The sequence below is a fragment of the Hakea prostrata genome, chromosome 9 (genome assembly GCF_041222555.1).
Source record: "Hakea prostrata isolate BN-2017 chromosome 9, UWA_Hpros_2, whole genome shotgun sequence".
Lineage (NCBI taxonomy): Eukaryota > Viridiplantae > Streptophyta > Magnoliopsida > Proteales > Proteaceae > Hakea > Hakea prostrata.
This window is the reverse complement of record NC_142608.1, coordinates 14,727,185-14,749,808: the sequence shown is the minus strand read 5'-3', so window position 1 is coordinate 14,749,808 and position 22,624 is coordinate 14,727,185. Positions and strand designations below refer to the sequence as shown.

At 38.2% G+C, this 22,624-nt stretch overlaps 2 protein-coding genes and 1 long non-coding RNA gene across 4 annotated transcripts; 2 read left to right on the top strand and 1 right to left on the bottom strand.

Annotated features, from left to right (window-relative positions):
• Positions 1-1,513: 1,513 nt before the first annotated feature.
• LOC149004803 (eukaryotic translation initiation factor 3 subunit D-like) lies at positions 1,514-11,446 on the bottom strand. Its single transcript, XM_089168304.1, has 2 exons — positions 9,626-11,446; positions 1,514-1,861 (listed from the first exon to the last, which is right to left on the bottom strand). The coding sequence occupies exon 1, from the start codon at positions 11,324-11,326 to the stop codon at positions 9,629-9,631; it is 1,698 nt and encodes a 565-aa protein (XP_089024430.1). The 5' UTR covers positions 11,327-11,446; the 3' UTR covers positions 1,514-1,861; positions 9,626-9,628.
• Positions 11,447-11,600: 154 nt separating this feature from the next.
• On the top strand, positions 11,601-14,712 carry LOC149004802 (uncharacterized). Of its 2 annotated transcripts, XR_016175602.1 has the most exons (4): positions 11,601-11,743; positions 12,993-13,098; positions 13,182-13,330; positions 14,144-14,712. It is a non-coding gene; the product is annotated as an uncharacterized LOC149004802 (long non-coding RNA). The 2 variants fall into 2 exon arrangements; XR_016175601.1 differs by having other exon boundaries at positions 11,601-13,098; positions 14,144-14,710.
• A 229-nt stretch (positions 14,713-14,941) lies between these two features.
• On the top strand, positions 14,942-22,624 carry LOC149004801 (protein TIFY 6B-like). Its single transcript, XM_089169557.1, has 11 exons — positions 14,942-16,035; positions 16,229-16,335; positions 16,445-16,692; positions 16,786-16,870; positions 17,030-17,330; positions 17,441-17,498; positions 17,674-17,760; positions 20,444-20,530; positions 21,471-21,674; positions 21,775-22,031; positions 22,275-22,624. The coding sequence occupies exons 2-7, from the start codon at positions 16,273-16,275 to the stop codon at positions 17,738-17,740; spliced, it is 822 nt and encodes a 273-aa protein (XP_089025683.1). The 5' UTR covers positions 14,942-16,035; positions 16,229-16,272; the 3' UTR covers positions 17,741-17,760; positions 20,444-20,530; positions 21,471-21,674; positions 21,775-22,031; positions 22,275-22,624.

Here is a 22,624-nt window from a genome sequence, read left to right as displayed (position 1 = left end):
AAGCTTTGAAAAGCGATTTGATGAATGCAGGAGCAATTCCATCTAGCTTCAAAAGACAGGTTCCTGAGCTAGGGCCCAGCCCAGGACCGAAACCAAAATGGGGTTTCAATCTGGTGCAGAGATTGTTCAAGTGAACCTCCATGGCACTAAACCCTCGCCAGTTTTCAATGTAGTCTCGTCAACAAATCCCTTGAACGGTCTGGAATTTCAACTCAACAGCATAAACTCAAGAACCCAGCACCACAAAAATTGAAATCCTTTTAGAATCTTACCTCAAATCGCAGAGCACCAAAGCAAGCACCCCAAAAACTCGACCATACTAACTTCGATTTCTTAGGAAGAAATTATCAATTCAAAAGCTAAGGATGAGAAATGATTGATTTGATCTCATCATCGGGAAGAAGATGGAGTCGCGTGAACGATGAGAGAATCTTGGGCAACCATATTTAAAACCGGGTCTAATAAACATGTTATATTTTTGTTAAAACGGGTTATAAGATGGGTTATTTTCACTTAAAACCCTGCCTTCTAATTTGAGCCGTTCATTAAGAATACGACACATGTCAATTTGTGGTGCCGCACTGCTGTGCATAGCAGGGAGATGTGCCCATTAGAGGATTTTTCTCCGGTATAATAACATAGTATGAATCCAACTTCCCATACCACGTTACATAGATCAACTCCAATTATTTAAGCAAAAAATATTTCTAAATGAATTGTGAGTAAGATGAAATTTTTTTGTTTGATACATCTGCATGACTTAAAAACGTTGAATCTTAAAAACATCATATATTGAATTTGACCCCAAACAACTAGAGAAGAGGTGATACAATCTAACAACATCATATATTGAATTTGACCCCAAGCAACTACAGAAGAGGTGATGTATCCACAAGGTCACAGATTATTAGCGACATTTTATAAAGATATGTGAGTGGCAATGGAGTCCGGATCCTCAACCCGTCGGGGGAGCACATGCTTTACCACCACAAATTGCAGGGGGGCCAAGGGTTGGGTGATGGAATTTTTTTTCTTATATCTTTTACCTGTGGGGCCCACCAATTTTGTGGTGTTAAAGCCATCGTCTGTGCTCCCGTGACGGGGTGATGATCCAGATTCGCAATGAAGATCCTTTAGATGAGTAAAGCATAGGTTCTCAAGTCCTGATCGATTATGCTCTTCTAACACTCAATCATGTGTTTAAGATAAGAACTCATCTCTAACAACTTATGGTTTACTTCGTTGATGCTCAAAGTTATCCCCCCCCCCCCCCCCCCCCCAACCCAAAAAAAGAATTAACATGAGTGTTAGGAAGACACAATTCAGGTACTCATAGGTCCCTGGCCGTCCAGATGGAATCCACTAACTGTTAATTCCATTTGGGCAATTAAGGCTGTACTAGAACTATTTTCATCAGCTACAGTCACTTTGGACATAATAGCAGCAGGGGAACAGCTTGAATCTAATTTTCTTTTTCAACTGAACCACGTTTCTCGGCACACCTAATCATGTTCATTACAACATAAATATGAATTAATTAATTAATCAATCAAATTAACCTTCCTAAATGCTCTGTCTGGTTCAATTGGAATGAACCTTCATGCAAGGAATGATGCATTACCCTTGTAACATTCTTTTCAAAACCAAACATTATATTCTTATGGTCTTAATTAAACAGTATCTAATACAGAGCAAAATCAAAAAAGCCGAAACAGAATTAGTCTCCTTCCCTCTTTGGCCAACTAATAGGGGGCACAAGTAAAATCTACCACCAGCAAAACTACTATGCAGACTAGTCCACGCTCACCAACTGTAGTGTTGAATTGTCCAAGCCTTCCTACAATCTTTCAGTATCTCGATCCTGAAGTCCAGAATCCACAGCAAAACAGTCAGATAAATGAAGAAGAAACATGCAGAAAAAGTGTAATAGAGAAAATTTCAGAAAGTCAGCCAAGAGAGAACATAGAAGCTCAAAAACACTTTTTGATGTTTCTTTTCTGAGAAATAGTTTTACAGGGGTTTGATTGCCCTGGTTCAAGAAAAATCTCCAGTACACAAATGGGCTTGTTTCTGCAAACACAATTTCTAACTTTACCAATGATTACAATATTGTCATCATGGCTTTTAACCCTACTAATTCTCATTGCATTTCATATAGAAGTCCAGCCACTTAAGTATATACATTAACTGGATAGACAAATTACTATCTAGCTTATTTATAGCCTACTAGAGACTCCAACTTCAGAAGAATACTGTTTAGTTTAGGATCTCCCTTACAATTAATCTCAGTCATCCAATTAAAAACTTAAACATCTAATGGAATGTCCTTGAAAGTAGATTCCTCCTAAAAATAAAAGGAACTCTTCTTATAAATAAAGACTTGTAGGGTCCATCTTTAAAGAAGACTCCTAAGGACTCAAGAACTCATCTTTAAATTGAACAAGACTTCTAACTAATCAAGACGCTTTGAAAACTAAGAAATAAAACTTCTGAAAATTAACTCCAGCATTAAATGACAGTTGGGGAATGGACCAAACTACCCCACTAGGAGGGTTAGGCCAGCCCTAGGTGCGCCACCTTGAAGTGACCTAGGGGACCACAGCAGGGTTTCGGCCAGGGGGTGATCCTTGTTCACATCACCTACCCCCACTAATCTGTTCCAGAGAAGTTCTCCCTCTATCTTCTCCATTTTCCAACAATGCCCCCTCCTTTTTGTGTCAATAACTTTTAGACTTCAGTCTTAAATTTTCCATTTTACCTTTTCCTAGAATTACCAATCCCCTCCAATGTATGTTATATTTTGAACTTATTTCCCTGTCTACCCTTTCTTTTCATGATACTCTCTTGGGTGAACTTATCATAATTATGATAATATCCTCTTATAATAATTTCACTCTATCAACAATCTTGCCATTATTACCATCAATCGACTACATCATAGAGGTTGACCAATCTAACTTACTTCTTTCAATTAGCAATACGTTCAGTGAACTGCAGAAAAAATTATGTAACTAGAAGGCTAGACCTTCAGGAACTTACTGAATGTAATAAAACCTTCTATGATATATCTTCAGAAGGCAGATCAGAGATTGATAACAGGGTGGAGAACAAAAGCAAAGATCAAACTGAAGTACATGGCCCTGTCAAGGTTGCAATTGAAGAATTGATCGACTGTCTGATGAGTGATGACAGTGCTGAAACCCACAATCAGATTCTAACTGGAGATATCATCGTTGATCATGAAATTTTCTAGATCATTGTCCCATCAAATTTGATAATTGTGAATGCCAATCGAAGGTACTGATTCTCATGTTTACAGAAGTCGTGGGTGAGTACTTTTCAACGGGGAATTGGTGTAAATACACTGCTTTGGAGTTTGGACAGCCCCATAAATGACTTAGTGAAAATATTCCTAGAAGAACTATGAGGCCAAGATCAGATTGCATGGAGAATTCAGGATTTCATTTTGGTTTCCACTTTTATGAATGCCTATAGCAGTTATAATTTCATTACTTTCTAGCAGTTATAGATTCATTAACTTCTAGAAGTCTCCAGTTTCTGCAACTTTCTATTTCATTATCACTCGTTGCTAATGCAGAACAGAACTGAGAGATCTCCCATCCAAAACCATGATCTGGAAACAGCAAAAATGTTCTACTCAATGGGTTAAGGCAGGGTGTCTTGATAGGTGAAGGGTTAGACCAGGGTTAGGCTATAGGGGAAGGAAACAAGTATAGGTTAGTAGCAAGATCAAGTAAAACAAAAGGATGAGATTATACTAGTTCTGTAGCAGATCTAAGTGCTATTGACTTCAAAAGGGAGGCCAAATTCTGGGGTGAAAGGGTTTTCTAGGAGATTTCAAATGGATGACAATCTGAAAGTCAGAAATGAGTGAAAGCGGGAACAAGCAGGGAAAGGAATGCTTAAAAACTGAGACAAAGTTAAAAGGCCGGATTATGCAAGGAGACTCTGGGAATGAAATATGTTGGTTTAAAAAACAGAAACCAATCAGAATTACAGAGGCAGCAGTAGGTTGTACAATTGCAGGGATGAGTCTTCTAACTGCTTTAGAGGTCATGAAGTACAGAAAATATAACATAAGGGACCCTCAGGTCTGCAAAGAATCAGGAGGATCCACACTGTCTCCTTGTCCAACAATCAAACACCAAGGAATTCTTCAGTAGAAGCAGCATCTTGACAGCAATGGTATATACTACAAGCAAGGACTGTTCTAGCCCTTCAAAATTGTAGACAATAACAGGGAATCAGAACAAAAGGTATCAACAATAGAAACCATACATTAGCTATTATTGTACAATGGGGTAACCTGACCTATGTGTATCGTGGGGATTATATGGGTAAGATACGAAAAAAATTTATGCCATTTCCAGCTTGTGGCTTATCCAAGGATTCAATTATAAATTGATTATCCATATCTGGTGTTGGAGTTTTGCTCTAAAACCAGTAACAATGGAATTATCTTCTACAAGAACTTCCCAGATCTCCACCTAGCACTAAAAATATTCTTCTTCCTTAAAGAGTGACACCTTATCCCCTATTTCAATAGAACAAACTCCTTGAGTACCGGGATTATACAAGCGTAGCTTTGTTCATGTCTACAGATCTAAAGACTGGAGAAGCCCACAGTGAATCTAAGGTAATCAACCAAGATTATCTGCAGGATAAGGATTCCTGAACTTCCCCACTGTTTATATAGATACAGAAAGAAAGAGCAGAAGTGAAGATAGTTGCTGGCATCAGCTATCAATGATTTGGAACAGTATTGTTCTTCCTTCAATTTCAGATGTGTGTAAAATCCAACTGTTAACATAGACTTCCATCCCAGATCCTGGCATTAATTATCTTAGTATACCTATAGATTCTGAATTGGAGTTAAAATTGCCTTAGATAAGACATTCTGTGTATACAAGTCGAGTTTCCTCTTCCTGTCAATTTTTCTTCCTATCTTTTCTCTCTTCTTTGACCCACCATAAGCTTTCAAGAGAGTACGGAAATGAACTCTGAATAGACAGCTTGAAATTATGACTGAGAGCTGCTCTTCAACAATACAGATCCTTGAAAATAAGACTAGTAATCAGAAAAGAAGGGCTAGGAATCCTATATAAAACTATTTGTCTTTGTGTGGATACAAATGCAGACATAGCCAGGTGGCTTATAATATATCCATGTAGCATTAAAGCTACAATTAAGGAGAGGTCTAGATAGAGATGAGAGATGGGATAGATTCCATGGTGCCAGACTGTTTACCCATGTGACATAGAGAATCAGAAAAGAAACAAAGATGAACAATCCAAGCCGTTGTGGAATCGTAAACGTAATAGAAACCTGGTACTTTTCCTCCTGGATCTCATATAAAAGCTATTTTGCACCAGTAAGTCTTCCAGAAAATGTAAAAGCCCTACCTGGTTTTCTCTTAAAAGCATTTAGATTCAAGATAATGAAAAGAAATTAAAAAATTGCAGTAGATGCCATCAACCAAGTTCATATTCTTTGTTTTCGAGGGGTTACATATAATGTTGCATCTGAAGGAAGGCTACCTGAGATCTCCAAGAATGGATTCTTGTGTTCATATGCAACTAGAGAATTGGTACCAAAAGTAATCATGAACAATTCAAAGGGTGTTCTGGAATTCAGGTACAAGAGTGATGTCCATAAACAGAAATAGGTATCCTATTAAATGAATAAGTTTACTGCACATTTGTTAATAAAATGGGAACTAGTGAAGATAAGGGATCTAGATAATTATACACTGTAGGTTTCGTTTCTCGGTGAAACGAAATCAGTAGAACAAGTGACATGGGAGGGTGGGAGGATGAGATGGACAGAGAGAAAGAAGAAGAAGAATTAAGCATACCTCGCAGAAGGGGAACACCAACATGCTTGCTGGGGGAGTAGTGTGCCTGGAGTTGAGCCTCCATGCTATGGAGTTGGGCGAACAGAAGGTCTTGCAGAGGTTTTCAATGCGGAAGATCTTTCATCAATAAGTTTTTAGGCTCAGGGTGTTAGAGACATGTTCTAAGGAGCCTCATTTTATATTTAGATGTGAAATCACCACACAGTCCTCATTCACTATGGATGAAAATATAGTCTTCAGAGCCAGATTGGTACAATTGGACAATCTTAACTGCATTGAACAAAGCAGGGAAGAATCCATGTCCTCCCCATACCCTGGAAAAGTCTCGTTTTAAAACTACTTGATGTAAACTAGGTCTAGGGTTAGGGGCATTTTAGTAGTTTCACTAACTTAGGGTTTGCCCAGGAAATTCCAGCAAATGGGAAAAGGTTTTTAGGGTTTCTAAGGTACTTTCAGGCCTACTGGAGTTGAGATTCAGATCTGAATTCTACTGAGAACTGAATTCCAGATTTGAATTTTGAATTCCAAGGCCAAATTAGGGTTTCGGCTAGGGTGGAAGAAGCCTCAACCATGCTGGTTTTGTACTGGCAGAATTGTTATCTATGTCTCAGAGTATTAACTGAATGAATAGAACTTAACAAACCAGAATTCTGCAATTTTTAAAATTCCTGCAACTTCTCAAGGTTGAAGATGAAGTGCGGGTTTTCTAAAGTTCGAGAAGTGGCACTGAATTGCAGAAAATAACAGTAGGGTTAATCCCTAGGGTTCCTGCAATCTAAATGGAGGATAAAGGAGCTTGAGAGGGGCTGGCACTGAGGGTTTCCTAGTGGGAGTAGGATGTTGCTGATATGAGGAAGAGGAGGAAAGGGGGAGGGAGGGGCTAGGCTTGAGGAAACTAAAGGGGAATGGACAAGGGGGTATTTGCGATAGGGAGGGGAAGGGTAGGAGGCTATGGTGGAAGAGGGAAGGGGCCTAAAGCTACGGGTAAGGAGGTAGAAGGCTGGGATTGGGAGTGGGGTCTTCTACTTACTTGGAAGCGCTGGAATGATTGCTTGAAGGTTGAAAAAGCTTGCTGGACTTGCTGAATTGATCTTCACAGCTTGAACATCGACTGCCTGAATGCTGGAAACAAATTGAGAACACTCACTAAACAACCAAAAGGTTCCCTCAAAGGAACCCTAACTCACTCAGGCAATAATCAAAACTCTTATTCATCAAATCTGAAAATAACATTGCATGAAGAGGCCTTGTATAGCCTAAAAAGAAAGACTCTGACTCAACTTTGGAACTCTTTAACAGATAAGGTTCCAAATACATCTTGGATTGGACTCTTAATAATAAAGCAACTCTTAAGAGGTAAGATAAGGAATCGAATCTTATCTCAACTAACTATTTCCACCCACTTAGGACTTTAACTCAAAATAAATTCTCCAAACAAAACCATCCTCAACTCAAATTAACAAATTGGACACAATGAAAATTCTAAAAATATTTTCAGGAATCAAATAAGGGCAAAAATACCCAAAATACACCTCAAAAGGGGTTCAGCCAACTTGGGTGGTTACTTGGAGACATCCGAGGGGCCCACTTGTTGTTTCGGCTGGGGGTCTTTGTATTCACATCACTACTATTGGCATGAGACTCCAAGTATCTATCATACCAAGACTCAAGGTAAGGCCAACAACAAGGTTTGGTGCAGATCTAGCCCCAAAAATTAGGCGTAGGGTTGGTCATATAGGTTTGAGCCTCCAATGGATGGGTTTTTGGTCGTATCGGCCAACTTAATGGGCCTAAAACATGAGTACATGAGTTTGAGTACGAAAATTCCCTACTTAGTCTTTTATTAGTCCTTATTATAGTTGATACATATTATTTGATTAATCCTTGTTAGGCTGATGCATGTTATTTAATTTATCCTTATTAGAGTAGACAGGGAGTCCTTGTAAGGGTTGAATTATAAAACCCAAGTTCTATTATAGCTATTTTAAGAAGGTCTAATTTCATTTTTAAGTCCAAGTCCAATGAAGACTTCTACTTGCTTCAGGATTTCTTTATTGCAAGGCCATAAAAGGCACCCATCATGGAGCATTCGAAACAAGGTTCAGATTAATAAAATACAGCTTTTTAGCTCAAGCTTGTGTCTGCTTTGCTGTTCCATCGAGAATATTATTCTCAGCATTGGTAAGGAGCCTCCATGTGCAGGGGATTAGGGCAGCCAGCATATCCCATCCCCATTCCCTCTCACCTATTTTTTCTTGATTTTTGGATCCCCCCCCCCCCCCTTAAAACCCTACAACCTAGGCACCCCATATATTCCAGCTTAGCCATTCAAATCTAACCAAACTGGGAGGATAATGTCCCTATATCATCACTTACTCTCCGTCCAAGTTTTAGCCCATTCTAACACCCATAGACCCTAGTTCCTCGTCCCTAAAATATTCAAATATACCCAAAACCAGTAATCAGTACCTGACAAAAAGGAGCGAACAAGAACATAGAAAGATACCAGGGCAGTAGAAGACTGAAGAATAGGACAAAAGGGCTATACCATAAAATACACCTTCTAGCATTCAAGGCCGACAATACTTATATTCAAACTAAAACAGAATCATAAAAGGAATGTAACTCTCACAGAGTTAAAGCCTAGAACTGGAACAGAAAACAATGATATAAGGACACTGGCTATCGTGTCACATATCTTAATACATGTAATCAATTGTTTTAAACAATATGCAACATAAATATGTACAAAATAATAACATCCAACAAATACTAGGTTTTTGTATCTTCATGACATAAATGTGACTCACTTCGTTATTGAGTGAAGCATCAAACCTACTACTAAGCAATAAGCAGCAATTAAGCAATAAAATTTGGCCAAACATTTATTTACAAATTCAGAGACTGGGTTAACATAACCTCCAAAGTTCCAACCCAAGCAAACAACATGTAAATCAATACAAACTACTAATTATGTACTTGTAAATTATAAGTACTTACATATAAACATAATTTTTCATTATAATTACAAATCATCTAAGCAATGCCAGTTTTCAAGTTTAGATATGATACTTGACAAAACCAGTCAAAAAAATAAAATCTTACGTACATAAACCTTTCCAATTGCCATTTTATAGCCACTTTGATATGCTTCAACAAACAAAAGAATTGCTTCTTTAGTCATCTAGACCAGAACCGTACTTTTCAATTCCACAAAGTTATTTTAACAATGACTCATAAAAGCATTAGTTTTCACCAATTTGCTTGCTACAAATCCTAATAATGTGAATCCTATCTTTTGTAGCAAAATCATTCATTCTTGCTTGAAAATTCAAGCATATATGTGACTCTAACAAGTTCCATTAATTGAACCTAAAACAAATGGTTTTGTGAAAACCTTAGGTGTTCATTAAGGAACCCATATGTCACCCCGTTCTTAAAGATTAAGAGTACATACACCACTTAGTTGGTATAAGGCGTGGTGTTGTTGTACTACAATGACCACACCAAAGTAACAATCTATTGTGAAGTGTGACCTTACCTATGAGGTACAATGTATACATAAAATATATAAACCTTTCTTCCTATATACATAATACTGCACCCTGCAAAACACGACTTCATTCATTGTAGAGCAATGACGACGAAAAGTTCCACAGTGGAATGATAATTAAAGGGCAAGGCAAGAAGCACAAAACCATGTGATATGTTTGAATTGAGTGAATACCTTGAGAGAGGGAAAAAAATTACCTGTTAGACTTCTGCTTCAATCTTCTCCTCCTCCACATTGTTAGCAGATGCCAAAGCTTCCCCACCATTAGCATCCTCCTCAGCCATCGGCTGCACCTGTTCATCCTCAGGCAATGGCTCTTCCTCGTAATCATTTTCAAACGCATCCGCAGGAACCTCATATATCCTAACTTGCGGCTTCGATGGATCTTTTACCAGAACATATTTTCCCTCATCCAATTTCATGCACAAATCCACAATGGACTTGACAATTCCCCACATATTAGAAGTGTTCAAATTAATCTGAGTGGCAAACTCCCTCGGCTTATACCCGGCCACAGTTAAGATAACATGATTATAGTGATCTCGAGGATGAACCCTCGAAACATAACCCAACTTCATCATGTCTGCACTTGCCAACAGTGCTTGAGCAGTCCACTTTGCCAATTTGTTGGCATTGTTCTTCAGCTCTGTAGCCAATACCGCCCCTCTTTGCGTCTCCAGTTTCTGCCTCCAATCAACTCCCGAATACTTGGGATCGAATTCGTTAAGGGCATTCAAGGTCAAGAAGGCCTGTTGGCCTTTCACATCTGTGGCACCCTGAAGCTCACACCGCGCAACAAGGTACATCTCATCATCAAGCTTCCACCTACGATAACGATAAGCAACAGAAGCGACCTCTTCTCCCTCAGCAGCAAAAGGATTGGGTTCCTCAAATGCAACCTTATTACCATCCCTGACCAAAACCTGCTGCGAGAAATTCTGGTTAATATAAGCGGCTTCAACACTCAAAGCATAAGCAGAATTGATATCTTCCTTGGCTTCCGGCAAGGGCTCCTGCGACGTCTCGTTAACGGACAACAGATCAAGCTGCGAACCATCACGCTTATCAAAGAACAACTTGTTCCCAACACGCTGAATCACAATATCCCAAGAATAAACCGATCTGGGAGCGCACATCAAAGAAGAAAGAATCGTGTCAGTAGCAAAGACTGTCGCTTTATCCTCATTGGCGAGACGACGGATAATGGGATCGTCGGTAGTGGTAATCTTGAAGAAGTTGCGATTCTTAAAGCGCTCCAATCGCTTCTCGTTCTTTGGATTGACACGGTCGTAAGTTCGGTCGTAAAACTCAAGAGCTCCACAGAAGAGGAGATCTTCAGGTTCAGGAACAGAGAATGAGAGCTTAGAGAAAGTAGAGAAGGGAATCTGCTCGAGCATGGTCCATTCGGGTTGAATATCAACGGAAGACTTGAAGACCGCAGCTTCACGGCGTTGGACGTTAGCGCCAGAGCGATTGAGATTGTAGAGACGGTCACGACGAGCACGTTCCTTCTCAGCCTCACGCTTGCGGGCTTCGACCTCTTCATCACGGCGCTGTGGGAGTTGCCTTTGCTGTTGAAAGCGCCACTTGGGTCCAAATCTCGGGCGCGGCGGCGGCTTCCCATCGACGAGACGGAAATTGGAATCGTCGTCAGCGGCAAGAGCAGCAGAAGAATCATCTAGGGTGAAATCAAAAACAGCATCAGAGGGATTTTTGTTGCCACGAGAAGGATTATTATAGTTGCGAGTCCAATCTGCAATGCGCCCTAGCTTCTCAGAGCGGGAAAATGGAGCGAACGGGACGTTGGATGGGTGGTTGGCGACCAGTGCTGCTGGTGTCTCCGGAGGACCCCAACCATCTGGATTGAACGGAACCGTTCCAATCTCAAACCCTACCATTGCTTGCTTATCTTCTGTTCGTTTTCTTCTGAAGAGGTTTCTCTCCAGCAGAATGCTAATTCCTTCTCTGCGTTTCCGCTGCAAAAACCCTAGTAGTGGAAGGTGCTGGTAAATGGTGGAGTCCGTGTCTCTCTGGTTTTATCAAGATGCGATCGAACGGCTGACAATCAAATAGCGGGGTATGTTTGTAAATATTAAAATTTTCTTTTACATTTGAAGGGTTTAAATTTTGTTAATTTACAAAGTCGAGTCCTTCGTTAGCCGAGACCCAAAACCCTCTCCCTCCCGTTCGGATCAAGGTTCTTCTTCGTTTGTTAACGCATCGATTCTTCTTCGTTTGTTAACGCAGCAAAGTTCTGGGAAAAGTTCGTTGATGGTTCCTTTGGGCGTGGATGGTTCCTCTCGGCAGAAAATTAGGTTTGGTGATATCTGTGTTTTAAAATAGAGTTCCTGATCCCCACCCTCCCCTCTCTTTGTGAAATTTCGGCAATTTCAGCGAGATCCCAGTCTCTGTTTTTTGTGGAAAAATTAATTAAGGCTTTTATTTGTGACGCTCTAGTATGATGAAATATTTGCCTTTGATATCATTCGTTTTTGGTTTTTTGGAATTATCTTTTAATGATTCCATTAGATGACATCTTCTTGTCCTAGATATTTGTAATTCCTCTCATGTTGGATTTCTACAGACAAGAACTGAAGAAGATGCTTATCAGTTATATAATTCTTTTGTTTGACTTCAAAGAAAATTTTAATAAATAGAAGAAGCAGAGGCAAGACCATCTCAGAAATGGAAGGGCGGTTGTTTTGTATGGTTGCAGTGCGAACTGATGCAAATGAATGTCTGCAACTGTTAACTCAGAAAAGAGTAACATGATTCCAAATTTTAGACTCTCGTTGTTAATAGTTTTTACGACATCTAGTGGATCTGAAGTGTTGGCAAGGAACCTGGATGAAAGGTAATGCCGAAGGTTCCAAAACTTGTCCTTGAACAGCTGTTTCAACCAGATTAAATGATGAAAACTAAGATTGCCTATTCTAGACATTGTTTGAGTGCTTTAAGACATAATCAAGCAGTGCATATATAAAGACACATTGTAACTTAAGACATGTTTAACGACTTAAAGTTTCTGCTATGAGCCACAAGATACAATGAAGTGTTCAGGATGCTTGTTACATAAACTCCAACCCCAATACAATGACTAATACATAAGTCAAAGACACCCTACTGTCATAGTTTAACAATACAATACTATGAGTATGCAACTACCTACCAAGCAGGTTGAGATTCTTAAAATATTTGAAATTTATCCAGAATTCTTGAAATATTTGAAATTTCAACCAATTCGTTCGAATATGTGCATTTTTTGTGTCACATATCGTGTCTCAAGATGGTTGAGAATCTCGAGTTCTCTAAGATCTACCAAGTTTTTGAAATATGGATTTGTAAGGGGTGCCAAGTACAAATTCTTCATATTGTATAGCTTTTTTTTACTTTTTCCCCAGTCTGTTGGGAAAAATGCTGTTTGTTAGGGCTACGTAGTCTGAACCTTGGCATCTTGAAGATTTGATTGCATATGCAAAAATTTTCTGTCAAGAAGTAAGATGATTGTGCAATTGCATTAACCTGCTTAGCTTTTTTGTGTTTTTTTGTGCATTCTGTCCACAGACAGCCTTCAGTACTGCAGAATCTGATTTGTCTCCCATCCAATCCGTTTGGGTTTGGCATTGAATTTCTCTGTCATCTATTATGAGATAATGAATTCACCTGAAAGGTATCAATTCCTGTTTGTTTTAAGTATTCTTTTGCTACCATTTCATTGAATCCCTTGTAAAGTTGGACATGATCTTGTGACAGGGCCTGCCACCTTACCAAGCAAGCTTTCGATGAAGCAATTTCAGAGCTTGATACCCTAAGTGAGGAATCCTACAAAGATAGCACATTAATTATGCAGCTTCTGAGAGACAACCTTACCTTGTGGACGTCAGACATTCCGGAGGATGGAGGTACATTTTCTTATAGAACTCATGCAAGGCTCATAATGCCTTCTTTCATTTTTGTTATTTATGGTGCATGCTTATTATCAAACTTGTTATTAGTCTTGTATCTACTTTCCTGAAATACTCCAGTATCCATAAAAATAGTGATCAACTTTTCTATTCCTTGCAATATACTTGGTGATCCAATCGACTTTAGCCTGCTAGTGATGGTCATAGTCACTAGTATGAACTTGCCGCTCAGTTTTAGTACCTATCGTGGGGATGAAGCAGTGAAACATTTGAACTGCTAAAGGAAAGATAATATGGACTTTAGTGAGGAAAATTCAGTGTTTCTAGCAATGATTAGTGTATGGTATTGTAGCCCTAACCCATTAAGTAGGTATTCATTAGTTTATCATGCAAGATTGTTTGTCTTATCTCAATCTAAATCTATAGATAGAACATATTTGCTGTTGGGAAACTTGAAATGTTCTGTAATATCTATCTGATTGGGCTGCATTACATAGTTATTTTTAAAATTACCTCTGGTTTGTACATTATAGCTTTAAGTTGGTAAGCCACACTCCTGAGATTGAAAAGAGTTCTACTTAGAAATCATTTTTTTTTCACTCTATGTTAAAAATATTTACTAGATGGAGAATGGAAAATATTGAAAGAAAGAGGATTTGGGAAAATGTGAATAGCAATGATCCAAATTTCTTTGAGCAGGTCCAACACTTTTCGGTATCCTCCCTTATTCTGGTCTGAAATTGTACATTTAGCAACTTCATTTTGGCTCAGATAAAAGTTTTGGTTTCTAGATTCACTTGATAATTTCAGGTCCAAGACCTGTGACCAGCAATTCAATGTGGAGATCCTGGATACAAGAACACAATGGAGGGGCTTGCTTCCATCATTAGTAATCAGGGATGGAGACAATTGTCTGTTGGTCTGAGCATCAACTATTTAAAGGTATTTTACCGAAAATGCTTTTTCTCAAATCTGTCATGACTAGCATTTTGGTTGCAAATGTTGTAAATTAGATGTATACAAGGATTATGTTATTCTTTTCAAAACAACCAGCTTACCAATGCTCTGTATATGCATATATCTGATTTTTCCTGAAAATGTTAGCATGCCGTTTGTGGAAATAACTGGTATTCAATAAGTTTAAGCCAAGGATTTTTCAATATGAGATTGTTGGATCTGAAGCCTATGCTAACAGGTTTTTTTTTGCATTGCTTGATGCTGATGTGGAAGGTCTAGAGCATTCATATTATGTGAAACTCTTTGGATTAGCCAGAAGTACAGTTCCATTTCAGCATCAGTCCTATAGTCAACACAACAAGAAAAAAGGGAATTGGTGATACTTAATTAGTGGTGGTTTGTGATAAACCGTCACTAATAATATATACTTAGTGGCAGTTTATGATAACCGCCACTAATAATATATACTTAGTGGCATTTTATGATAACTGCCACTAATAATATATACTTAGTGGCGGTTTATAACAAACCGCCACTAATTATTAAAAACCACAAACCCCACCCCGATGCCGATGGAAGAATGTGAAAGTAACACGCATTTAGTGGCGATTTTTGAAAACCGTCGGCATTTATAAGTATATTAGTGGCTGCTGCAAATATCCCTAACCTGTGGCGGTTTTATGAAACCGACGGTGTATCCCGAAAAATATACCGCCGGCTTTTCCCAAACTCTTCCGGCCCAACCCCTCGCAGCCGTGCCTATTTTTCACTTCCGATTTTCGGAAGATGAAGAGTTGAAAACCTCATTCTTGAGTTCGCTCTCTTTCTCTCTCCTGCGTCTCTTGAGCTCGCTCTCTCTCAATCCTAGGGAGTTTGGAAGAATTTCAGAGAGGATGAATGAGGTTTTGAAGGAAGGAGATGGAAACCCAAAGTTGCGGAAGAGAATGGAGCTATGGTTGAACTTGAACCTTTCGAGGATTCTGAAAGTTTTGGCGGATTTTTCTAGAGTCAGAATCGTCAAATGCTCGAATTTCTGAGACGACTGAAGCTTCAGGTAAGTTGGAATCGCTTTCACCACTTGTAACATCAGTATCTCAAGATCTGGATTCCAAGTCCTTAAGAATGTGAAGAATGAGTACTGTAGTCTATTTCAGAGTTATTCCCTGTTTTTGTTCTACTTCATTCTTGTTTAACTTTCCTCTTGGATATACTCTTTAAGTTATTCACTTCACGGGTCACTGTGGTAGGCTTGGAAGACAAATCCTTGAGGTCTCTACATTTTTTCTGGCTAACAATTACTGGATATATTTTGGAGCTTCCTTCTGTTCCTATTGGTAATAAACCATCTGACGAAATAGATAGTTGTGGATGACAAACCTTTTTCATGTACTTTTTTTGTACAGATCTCTGTAAATGTGTATGTACTTTCTCTATCTTCTTAATCAAAGGCTCATTTCCTAATTTCTTTCTTTATTGACAATTACCCTACTCAAATCAAATGGAAGAAGCAAGAAACTGATGAAACCGGTAATTTTGATTTGTTCTTAAATCAGAACAGGGATAAAAGAATCTTTTGATGAAGTCTGATGTTAGATGCATCAATATTGAATTCTTAGAAGTTCTAGTGGTACCTTTCATAGACTCTTTTGCTTTGGTTGAATGTACATGCATCCAAAATGCAAATTTCTTGCTGGAATCATGCATACTGGGGCTTCGTAAAATTGTGCCGGAGCTTTAATCTACAGGTAAATAGCCTGGTCACCAGTCATGCAACTGTTCTTAGGAACGATTGTTCAGTCTTGACATACTTTATCTTTTCAAGATGAAAATGAAAGAAACAAATTTAATTATTAAAGGTTAATTTTCTATCACAAATCTCTCTGTTCCTAAATTTCTAAATTATTTATGTAGCATTTGCTGATTGTAACTATTGAACAGGGGTCATTGTACATTAACCTGTTGTCAGGTGGATTAGTTGAATAATGGATGTACCAATAGCAGATGCGTTCAATGCTAATCACAAGCCCACTGCAAGCATACTCCAGGTTCGATCTGAACCCTAACCCTTTCAAGTTAGCAGGATAGTTTGTTGAAATTTTGGTATTTTTGTTAGCTTTATAGCAGATCTGATCTTCATAACCATGTATGCTGCAGAAAAACTTCAATCTTGATAGGCAATTGGGTAATCATAATGCAGTGACCACTTACCCAATGCAACATATTGATTCCCGTGCACCTAACCACTGCATCTTGGTTTCTATATGCAACCCTTTCTTCAAGACACAAGTAGCAACTACAGGCCAAAGCTTGCCTGCTACTGCTCTGAATCAACAACCATTTGGAGGAATTTCGGTTACCACCTCACATGCAATTTTCCCTGCTAATGGGTCCATTGACTCAAGGTAATATATCATTTCTTATCTGAGGAATTGGTATGGCAGGTTTTTATTCTCCTTGAATGCTGAATTGAGTCTTCTTTTTTTTTTCTTTTCCAGGAACATCTCAAAGCCCACAGGGGCTCAAATGACCATCTTTTATGGTGGTTCTGTAGTAGTTTATGATGATGTCTCTCCTGAGAAGGTATTTTACTCTCCTGCTATCCTCATCCCCATCCCCAGGAAGACTACTGCCCCCCCCCCCCCCCCAAAAAAAAATAATCCCCAACAACATAGAACCATGTAGAGATAGGTAGGCTGTTTGTTGGTCAATTTGCTAAAAAGCATTGTACTCTGTATATAGGCTCAATCGATTATGTTTTTGGCTGGAAACGGAACTTCTGTAACAAACCAAAGACCTCAAGTGCCAACACCAACTGTAAAACCAGCCGGGGTAGAAGCTGCGCATGAGAACCAGTCCCTTCCAAGACCTCCCTCTGTTACATCACAATCTCGTGCTCAATCAGGTAGCGGGTCCAGCAACAGTGATGAAGGGATGGCCGCAAAATCAATAGGTACTTTGACAACTCCTAGCAGCAGCCAATCTGAGGCTCCTATTATGGGTACTCCTCTGTCATCTGCTTCAACAACTCTCATGCCAACAGGTAATTTTTTATACGTTATATTGTATAAATTTAGACTCTGGTTGTTGGTAGCTTGAGATCTTACACTCTACTATCCTAGACTTTTGACTGATTGGTCTTTGGTTTTGCAGCTGTTCCTCAAGCTCGGAAAGCATCTTTGGCTCGATTTTTGGAGAAGCGCAAGGAGAGGTAATTTGTCGAATTTGTTACTGCTTTTGTCAAAGGAGATTCACCTTTGGTAGCGGAGTAGCTCCTTAGTTTCCTTGAAAGTTATTGATTTCAAAATGGTTAGGAAATTAGGTGTGCCTTGACCATGGGATCCTCAGATTTCCTCAGTTTTCTTACTCTAAGTTATTGATTTCAGTTTGCAGGAGGATATTCGAGTATTGAAGAGATTTCTTCGGCTTTCTCATTGTTCAACATCAATTTGATTTCGTACAGATATTGAGAGGTAACTGAGGAACATTGATTTGATTTCTTCGGCTTTCTCTTTGTTTCCAATCTGGTACATCGACTTGTTTTCAAGTTTATTTGTATCTAATTTCTTCCATTTGCGATTGAAGAGAAGATATCCTTTCTTTAGTTATCACACTGGTGCTCCAACATATTTCTTCCTTAGTCTGTATTTCTATGACGATCTGATGGCTGATAGTTATCACACTGGTGCTCCAGCCACTTGAGTCTGTATTTCCGCTTAGTTCTCTAATAGCTGGATATCATATTGAAGCAGGGTTGGGTATTGCTGGGTATTACTGAGGGCTGTGTTTGTTAAATATTGTATTGCAACTGTCGAGAACTTCTGTTATTTAGTACCTGCTAGAACAGATGAAATGTGATACTATTGACATGATCGTAGATCCTTCTGTTTGTTCTTTAGGTAGTGTACAGAATTTGGTATAGCATGTTAAGTTGCCTCTTTTCTGGCCATTAAAGTGAAATCAATAGGATTGCAGCAGGGATACAGGGGAGATAAGCTGCTGGCTATGATTGGGTTGAGGGGAGTGAATTTGTGGGCTAGAGGCCAGTGAGGTGTTCCATTCTAATTTGCCTTCTCTTTCATCTACATACTGCATATAACCAATCCTTGGGGGTAGCAATCTTAACTGAAGTGGTTGAATGTATACAAATCCTGAGGAAGAGGTAGCAATTGACCCTTTCAAAGGTAATGAGATTTTGAACTATGGCTTTAGAAAGTATAATTATATCATTGTAATAGAATCTTAAGTAGTTTCCATTCAGTTCGTTACTGTTTTTGTTTCCATAGGATTTCCATTTTTATATTTGACAGTTAGACTTGTAGGAAGTTTCTATTTTAGTGCTTAGCTTTTATTCAGTGGCTATATTCTTGAGGTTTCTAATTTTGAGAATTCTATTTTGTAAAGCCTAGGCCAAGCTATTAATAGGCACCATCAGCTGCACTAAAATTAAGACTTGATTAATCGAATTTTTGTTGCTTGCTTGCAAGTGTTTGGTCTGAGGAAGATTTGTTTCAACAGCTGAGATAGTTGTAAATGAGAGGCCCAATGCTGAGAATTGAGATAGCCTATTTTCCCATCCCCTTTTCTCTTTCTTATCCTTTTATGTTTCTTCTTTCATACATAAGGAGAATTAAGCAAGAAAAAGTTCAGTTATTCTTTAGAAGGGTTGTTAGGACACTCCTCTGTAGCTCTGATGTTAAATAATGCAAAAGTCAATCTCAAACTGTGCAAATTAGTGGGAGATTAATTGCAGCCATGATGATCTTGTTTTAAGTATATGGCAGATGGTTTGAAACGTTTACATTGATGAAAAGAACATTCCAAGATTTAAGGCTGATGCTATCCGAATGTCCACTCACTTCCTTTCAAAGCTACTATGCTAAAGGAGGATATTAGACTGATAACATATCAAGGATCCTACCAAGGAGGTCTACATTGAAGACACCAAGGAATGGACAGCCGATGAGATTATGGTTCCCAACAAGAAGATAACTGAGGAAACTATGAAAGACAACGAAAAGCAAAACAATGATAAAAGAATAGGGGTAAATTGGATACCAACTTAAAATAAGAAAGCAAATGGATAAGAAGATAGTTTTACTATTTAAAAGCTAAGGGACGGAAGTTGAAAACAACCTTAAAATTATAAAATAAAAGTAAAGATGGTGGTGCAAAACCAAGGGTTGAAATAAAATATACATTCTAAAACTGAAAATAGAAACTAAACTCTAGCAGCATTGGGAGATAATCTTGCTCCACCGGATGAATCCATAAGATTTTCGAAAAAGCAGCCCCACACAAGGCCCCATGCCCCTTCATATCCAATTGCTTCTTTATTATTGGAGTGCCATTTACTACTGCCTTTTTGATATATTCACAGAATAGCTGTTATTTACCTTATTGCACTCTTTACCTACCAAGTACATTTTGGACTTCCTTACTAATTTTGATCCTACCACTAGCCTTTGTTATATTGTTTATTACATACTTGGTGAGTCCACATCAAAACCAATTGGGTATTTTGGCCTGGTTCTTGATTCACTTGGGGATTGCATGCAGTAATCAATTACTGATGTGATATTGTCTTTTTAGCCATATGAGACCTTATCATTGTTATGTTGTTATTGTTCTTGTTCTTGTTATTGTTTTTATCATTGAAGTGCACTAGCATTTTCAGTATCTTGTTATTGTTATTGTTTTTATCGTAGAATCCTACATTAGAAGAGTTAAGATACAACATTGCCATCACAATAAGCTCGTGCCTCTTGCTTGTCAATGATTAGGTTGTCCCAATCATCGACTTTGATCGATTCTCATCTAGTGGAATCTAACCCATGTGGAGTATAATCTTGGATCTTTTCAGAGAGTCCATACAAAAGTTCATGTATTCTCAGTCTGTAGTCAATTAATTTTTCTCTCTGTCGACCTTTAGAATCCAAAATGATGTCTCATAGCTAAATGGTTCTGTGGTATCTCTTTTGAAAGTTAACCTCCAGCTCTTTTGCTATTGCATTGCAAGCTGAGCATTTATTTCATCTGTTTGTATGTGCTGGATGTTGGAAGATTCAAGGGGTTTTGTAGCTACATTTAATAAGTATAAAAAAAAAACAATGGATGATAATTAATTAATTGATGTTTGTTTTTGATTTTATATAGGGCATATGGTCAGGGATGATAGGAGGTACAGCCTTGCAGACATGTATTTTATTGTGGGTTACATTTCGCACTGATTGGAACAAAGAGGTAACTCAAATCATTAATTATATTAACTGTAATACTCAATTAATGTATAATCTCTTTATAAAATCAATATCTTTCCATGTAAGTTTTTGTATTTTGCTTTTGAATAATTTAGAATACGTTTGCACTTCTGTGGGTCTCTGCTGCAGCAGTTGCAGGCAATCCATCGTTAAATATTTTTCTGCACAGTTGTCCTATAGGTTTTGTAACTATGTCCATATACATCATTTATTGGGTTTTTGGAATTTCTTTCTTTTTCTTTCTTTTTTTCACTTTCTTTAACGATCATTGCCTTATGATCTAGTGAAATTGATAAATAATTCAGATGGGAGTAACCACACAGTGGCAATGTGGCAGAACTTCACCCCTTAAATCAGCTAGTTAAAATTATCCAGTTGGAAAATAGTCGGTGGTCATCCATCAACTTTCTAGGATTGTTGATAAGCTAATGCATGATTTGTTTGTTTTTGGAATGTAATTGAGATTTAGCACATATTATACATGAACTTAAATGCTCCAACCTAGGATGTTTTGGTATTGTTTCTGTTTTGATAATGTTGTTCTTTGGTAAAGTTCCGTGGAAATATGAAAGTGTGGACGTTGGGCACATACATGATAAACAACTATATATTTTCTCTTTCAATTTTGTGAAAAGTGTAACAACAAACATATTATATTGAATGTCTGAAATCTTGACATGGGAAGCATGTGTGATTTTATTTTTTTTATTTTTTCATATTGTACATTATTTTTAGAATAGAAAAACATTACAAAGAGGATGGTACCATAGAGCAAATATGTGCGATGCACAACTTCAACACCCAGTTTCAGTTTCTTTCAACTGGATTTGCCTTACATTTAGCATCCTTTGGTTTTCTTTGGACATGTAGCAATGCGTATGAAACTGAAGAAATGACAAATTGTTATTCTGTTTGCATTGCAGCAAATATGGGATGAGGTTGGTGAGAGTGATGAGGAACGCGATAAGATGCTACTTCAGTTAGAGCAGGAATGCTTAGATGTTTATAAAAGGAATGTTGACCTGGCTGCAAAGTCAAGGGCCCATCTTCTCCAGGCATTGGCTGATGCCAAATGTGAACTCTCCAGGCTCCTCTCATCATTGGGAGAGAAAAAATTTGTTGGAATGGTATGGATACACCAATTTACGTGGATTGGATTGTCTTATTCATATTTTCCCCAGGGTTGGGAACTTGAGTTAACTGCCTTTGCCTGTTGTTATTTTACAGCCTGAGGAGACAATGGGTACAATTAAAGAACAACTTGCTGCAATAGCCCCTGTATTAGAACAACTATGGAAGCAGAAAGAGGAGAGAGTGAGGGAATTTTCTGATGTAGTCACAGATTCAGAAGATTTGTGCAGAGATTGCTGGGAATTTGAAACTCAGTGAGCAGGGTGGGGCTCCTGCAGTTGATGAAGCTGACCTGTCCTTGAAGAAGTTTGATGAATTTAATGCTCAACTCCAAGAACTTCAAAAAGAAAAAGGTAGATGTTTTTCCCTTTTCAGCGATTCATCAATTCAAAATCCAAAGTGGTTAGTAATTTAGTTGAATTTATAAACTTTACATGGTTCTGCAATTTTGTTTTGTATTGCTAATGATAGTTTTGTTGAATTGATTGAATGAGCTGATGCTTAGATTTTCCTCACTAGTTCACACTCTGTGTAGATAATAATGTGTTCTTTTGGGGTTATACCCATTGATGACATTTTGAATTTCAAATGTGCAGAGAAATTGTCAAAGCCCAAGTGAGAAGAATGCCTATCTATACATGTTTTGGCCAACTGCTGTCTACCTCTTCTGTGCATTTCAGTACTTCTCATGAGGACACTGAATTGAAAGTGTAGAATTTGATCTTGCATGAGTTGATTTCAGAGATGCATGTTAGTGGAAGAGGGTTCCATTGGAGGATTTGGAGCTTGATTTGACAACTATCCTGAGGCAAGAATTTGATGTATTGAATATTGATGCATTGGTTATTAAACTCTTCATTTGACTTTTTTTATTTGGTTCTTAAAATTTGTATATTTGTACACAAGTTGACTTGATTAATATGTATTTGGCATTATTTTTCTTAAA

Coding starts and splice junctions, on each gene's coding strand:
- LOC149004803 (XM_089168304.1), bottom strand. CDS start 11,326: ATGGTAGGGTTTGAGATTGGAACGGTTCCGTTCAATCCAGATGGTTGG.
- LOC149004801 (XM_089169557.1), top strand. CDS start 16,273: ATGGATGTACCAATAGCAGATGCGTTCAATGCTAATCACAAGCCCACT. Junction 16,336..16,444: donor CCACTGCAAGCATACTCCAG/GTTCGATCTGAA, acceptor TGTATGCTGCAG/AAAAACTTCAATCTTGATAG. Junction 16,871..17,029: donor ATGATGTCTCTCCTGAGAAG/GTATTTTACTCT, acceptor CTCTGTATATAG/GCTCAATCGATTATGTTTTT.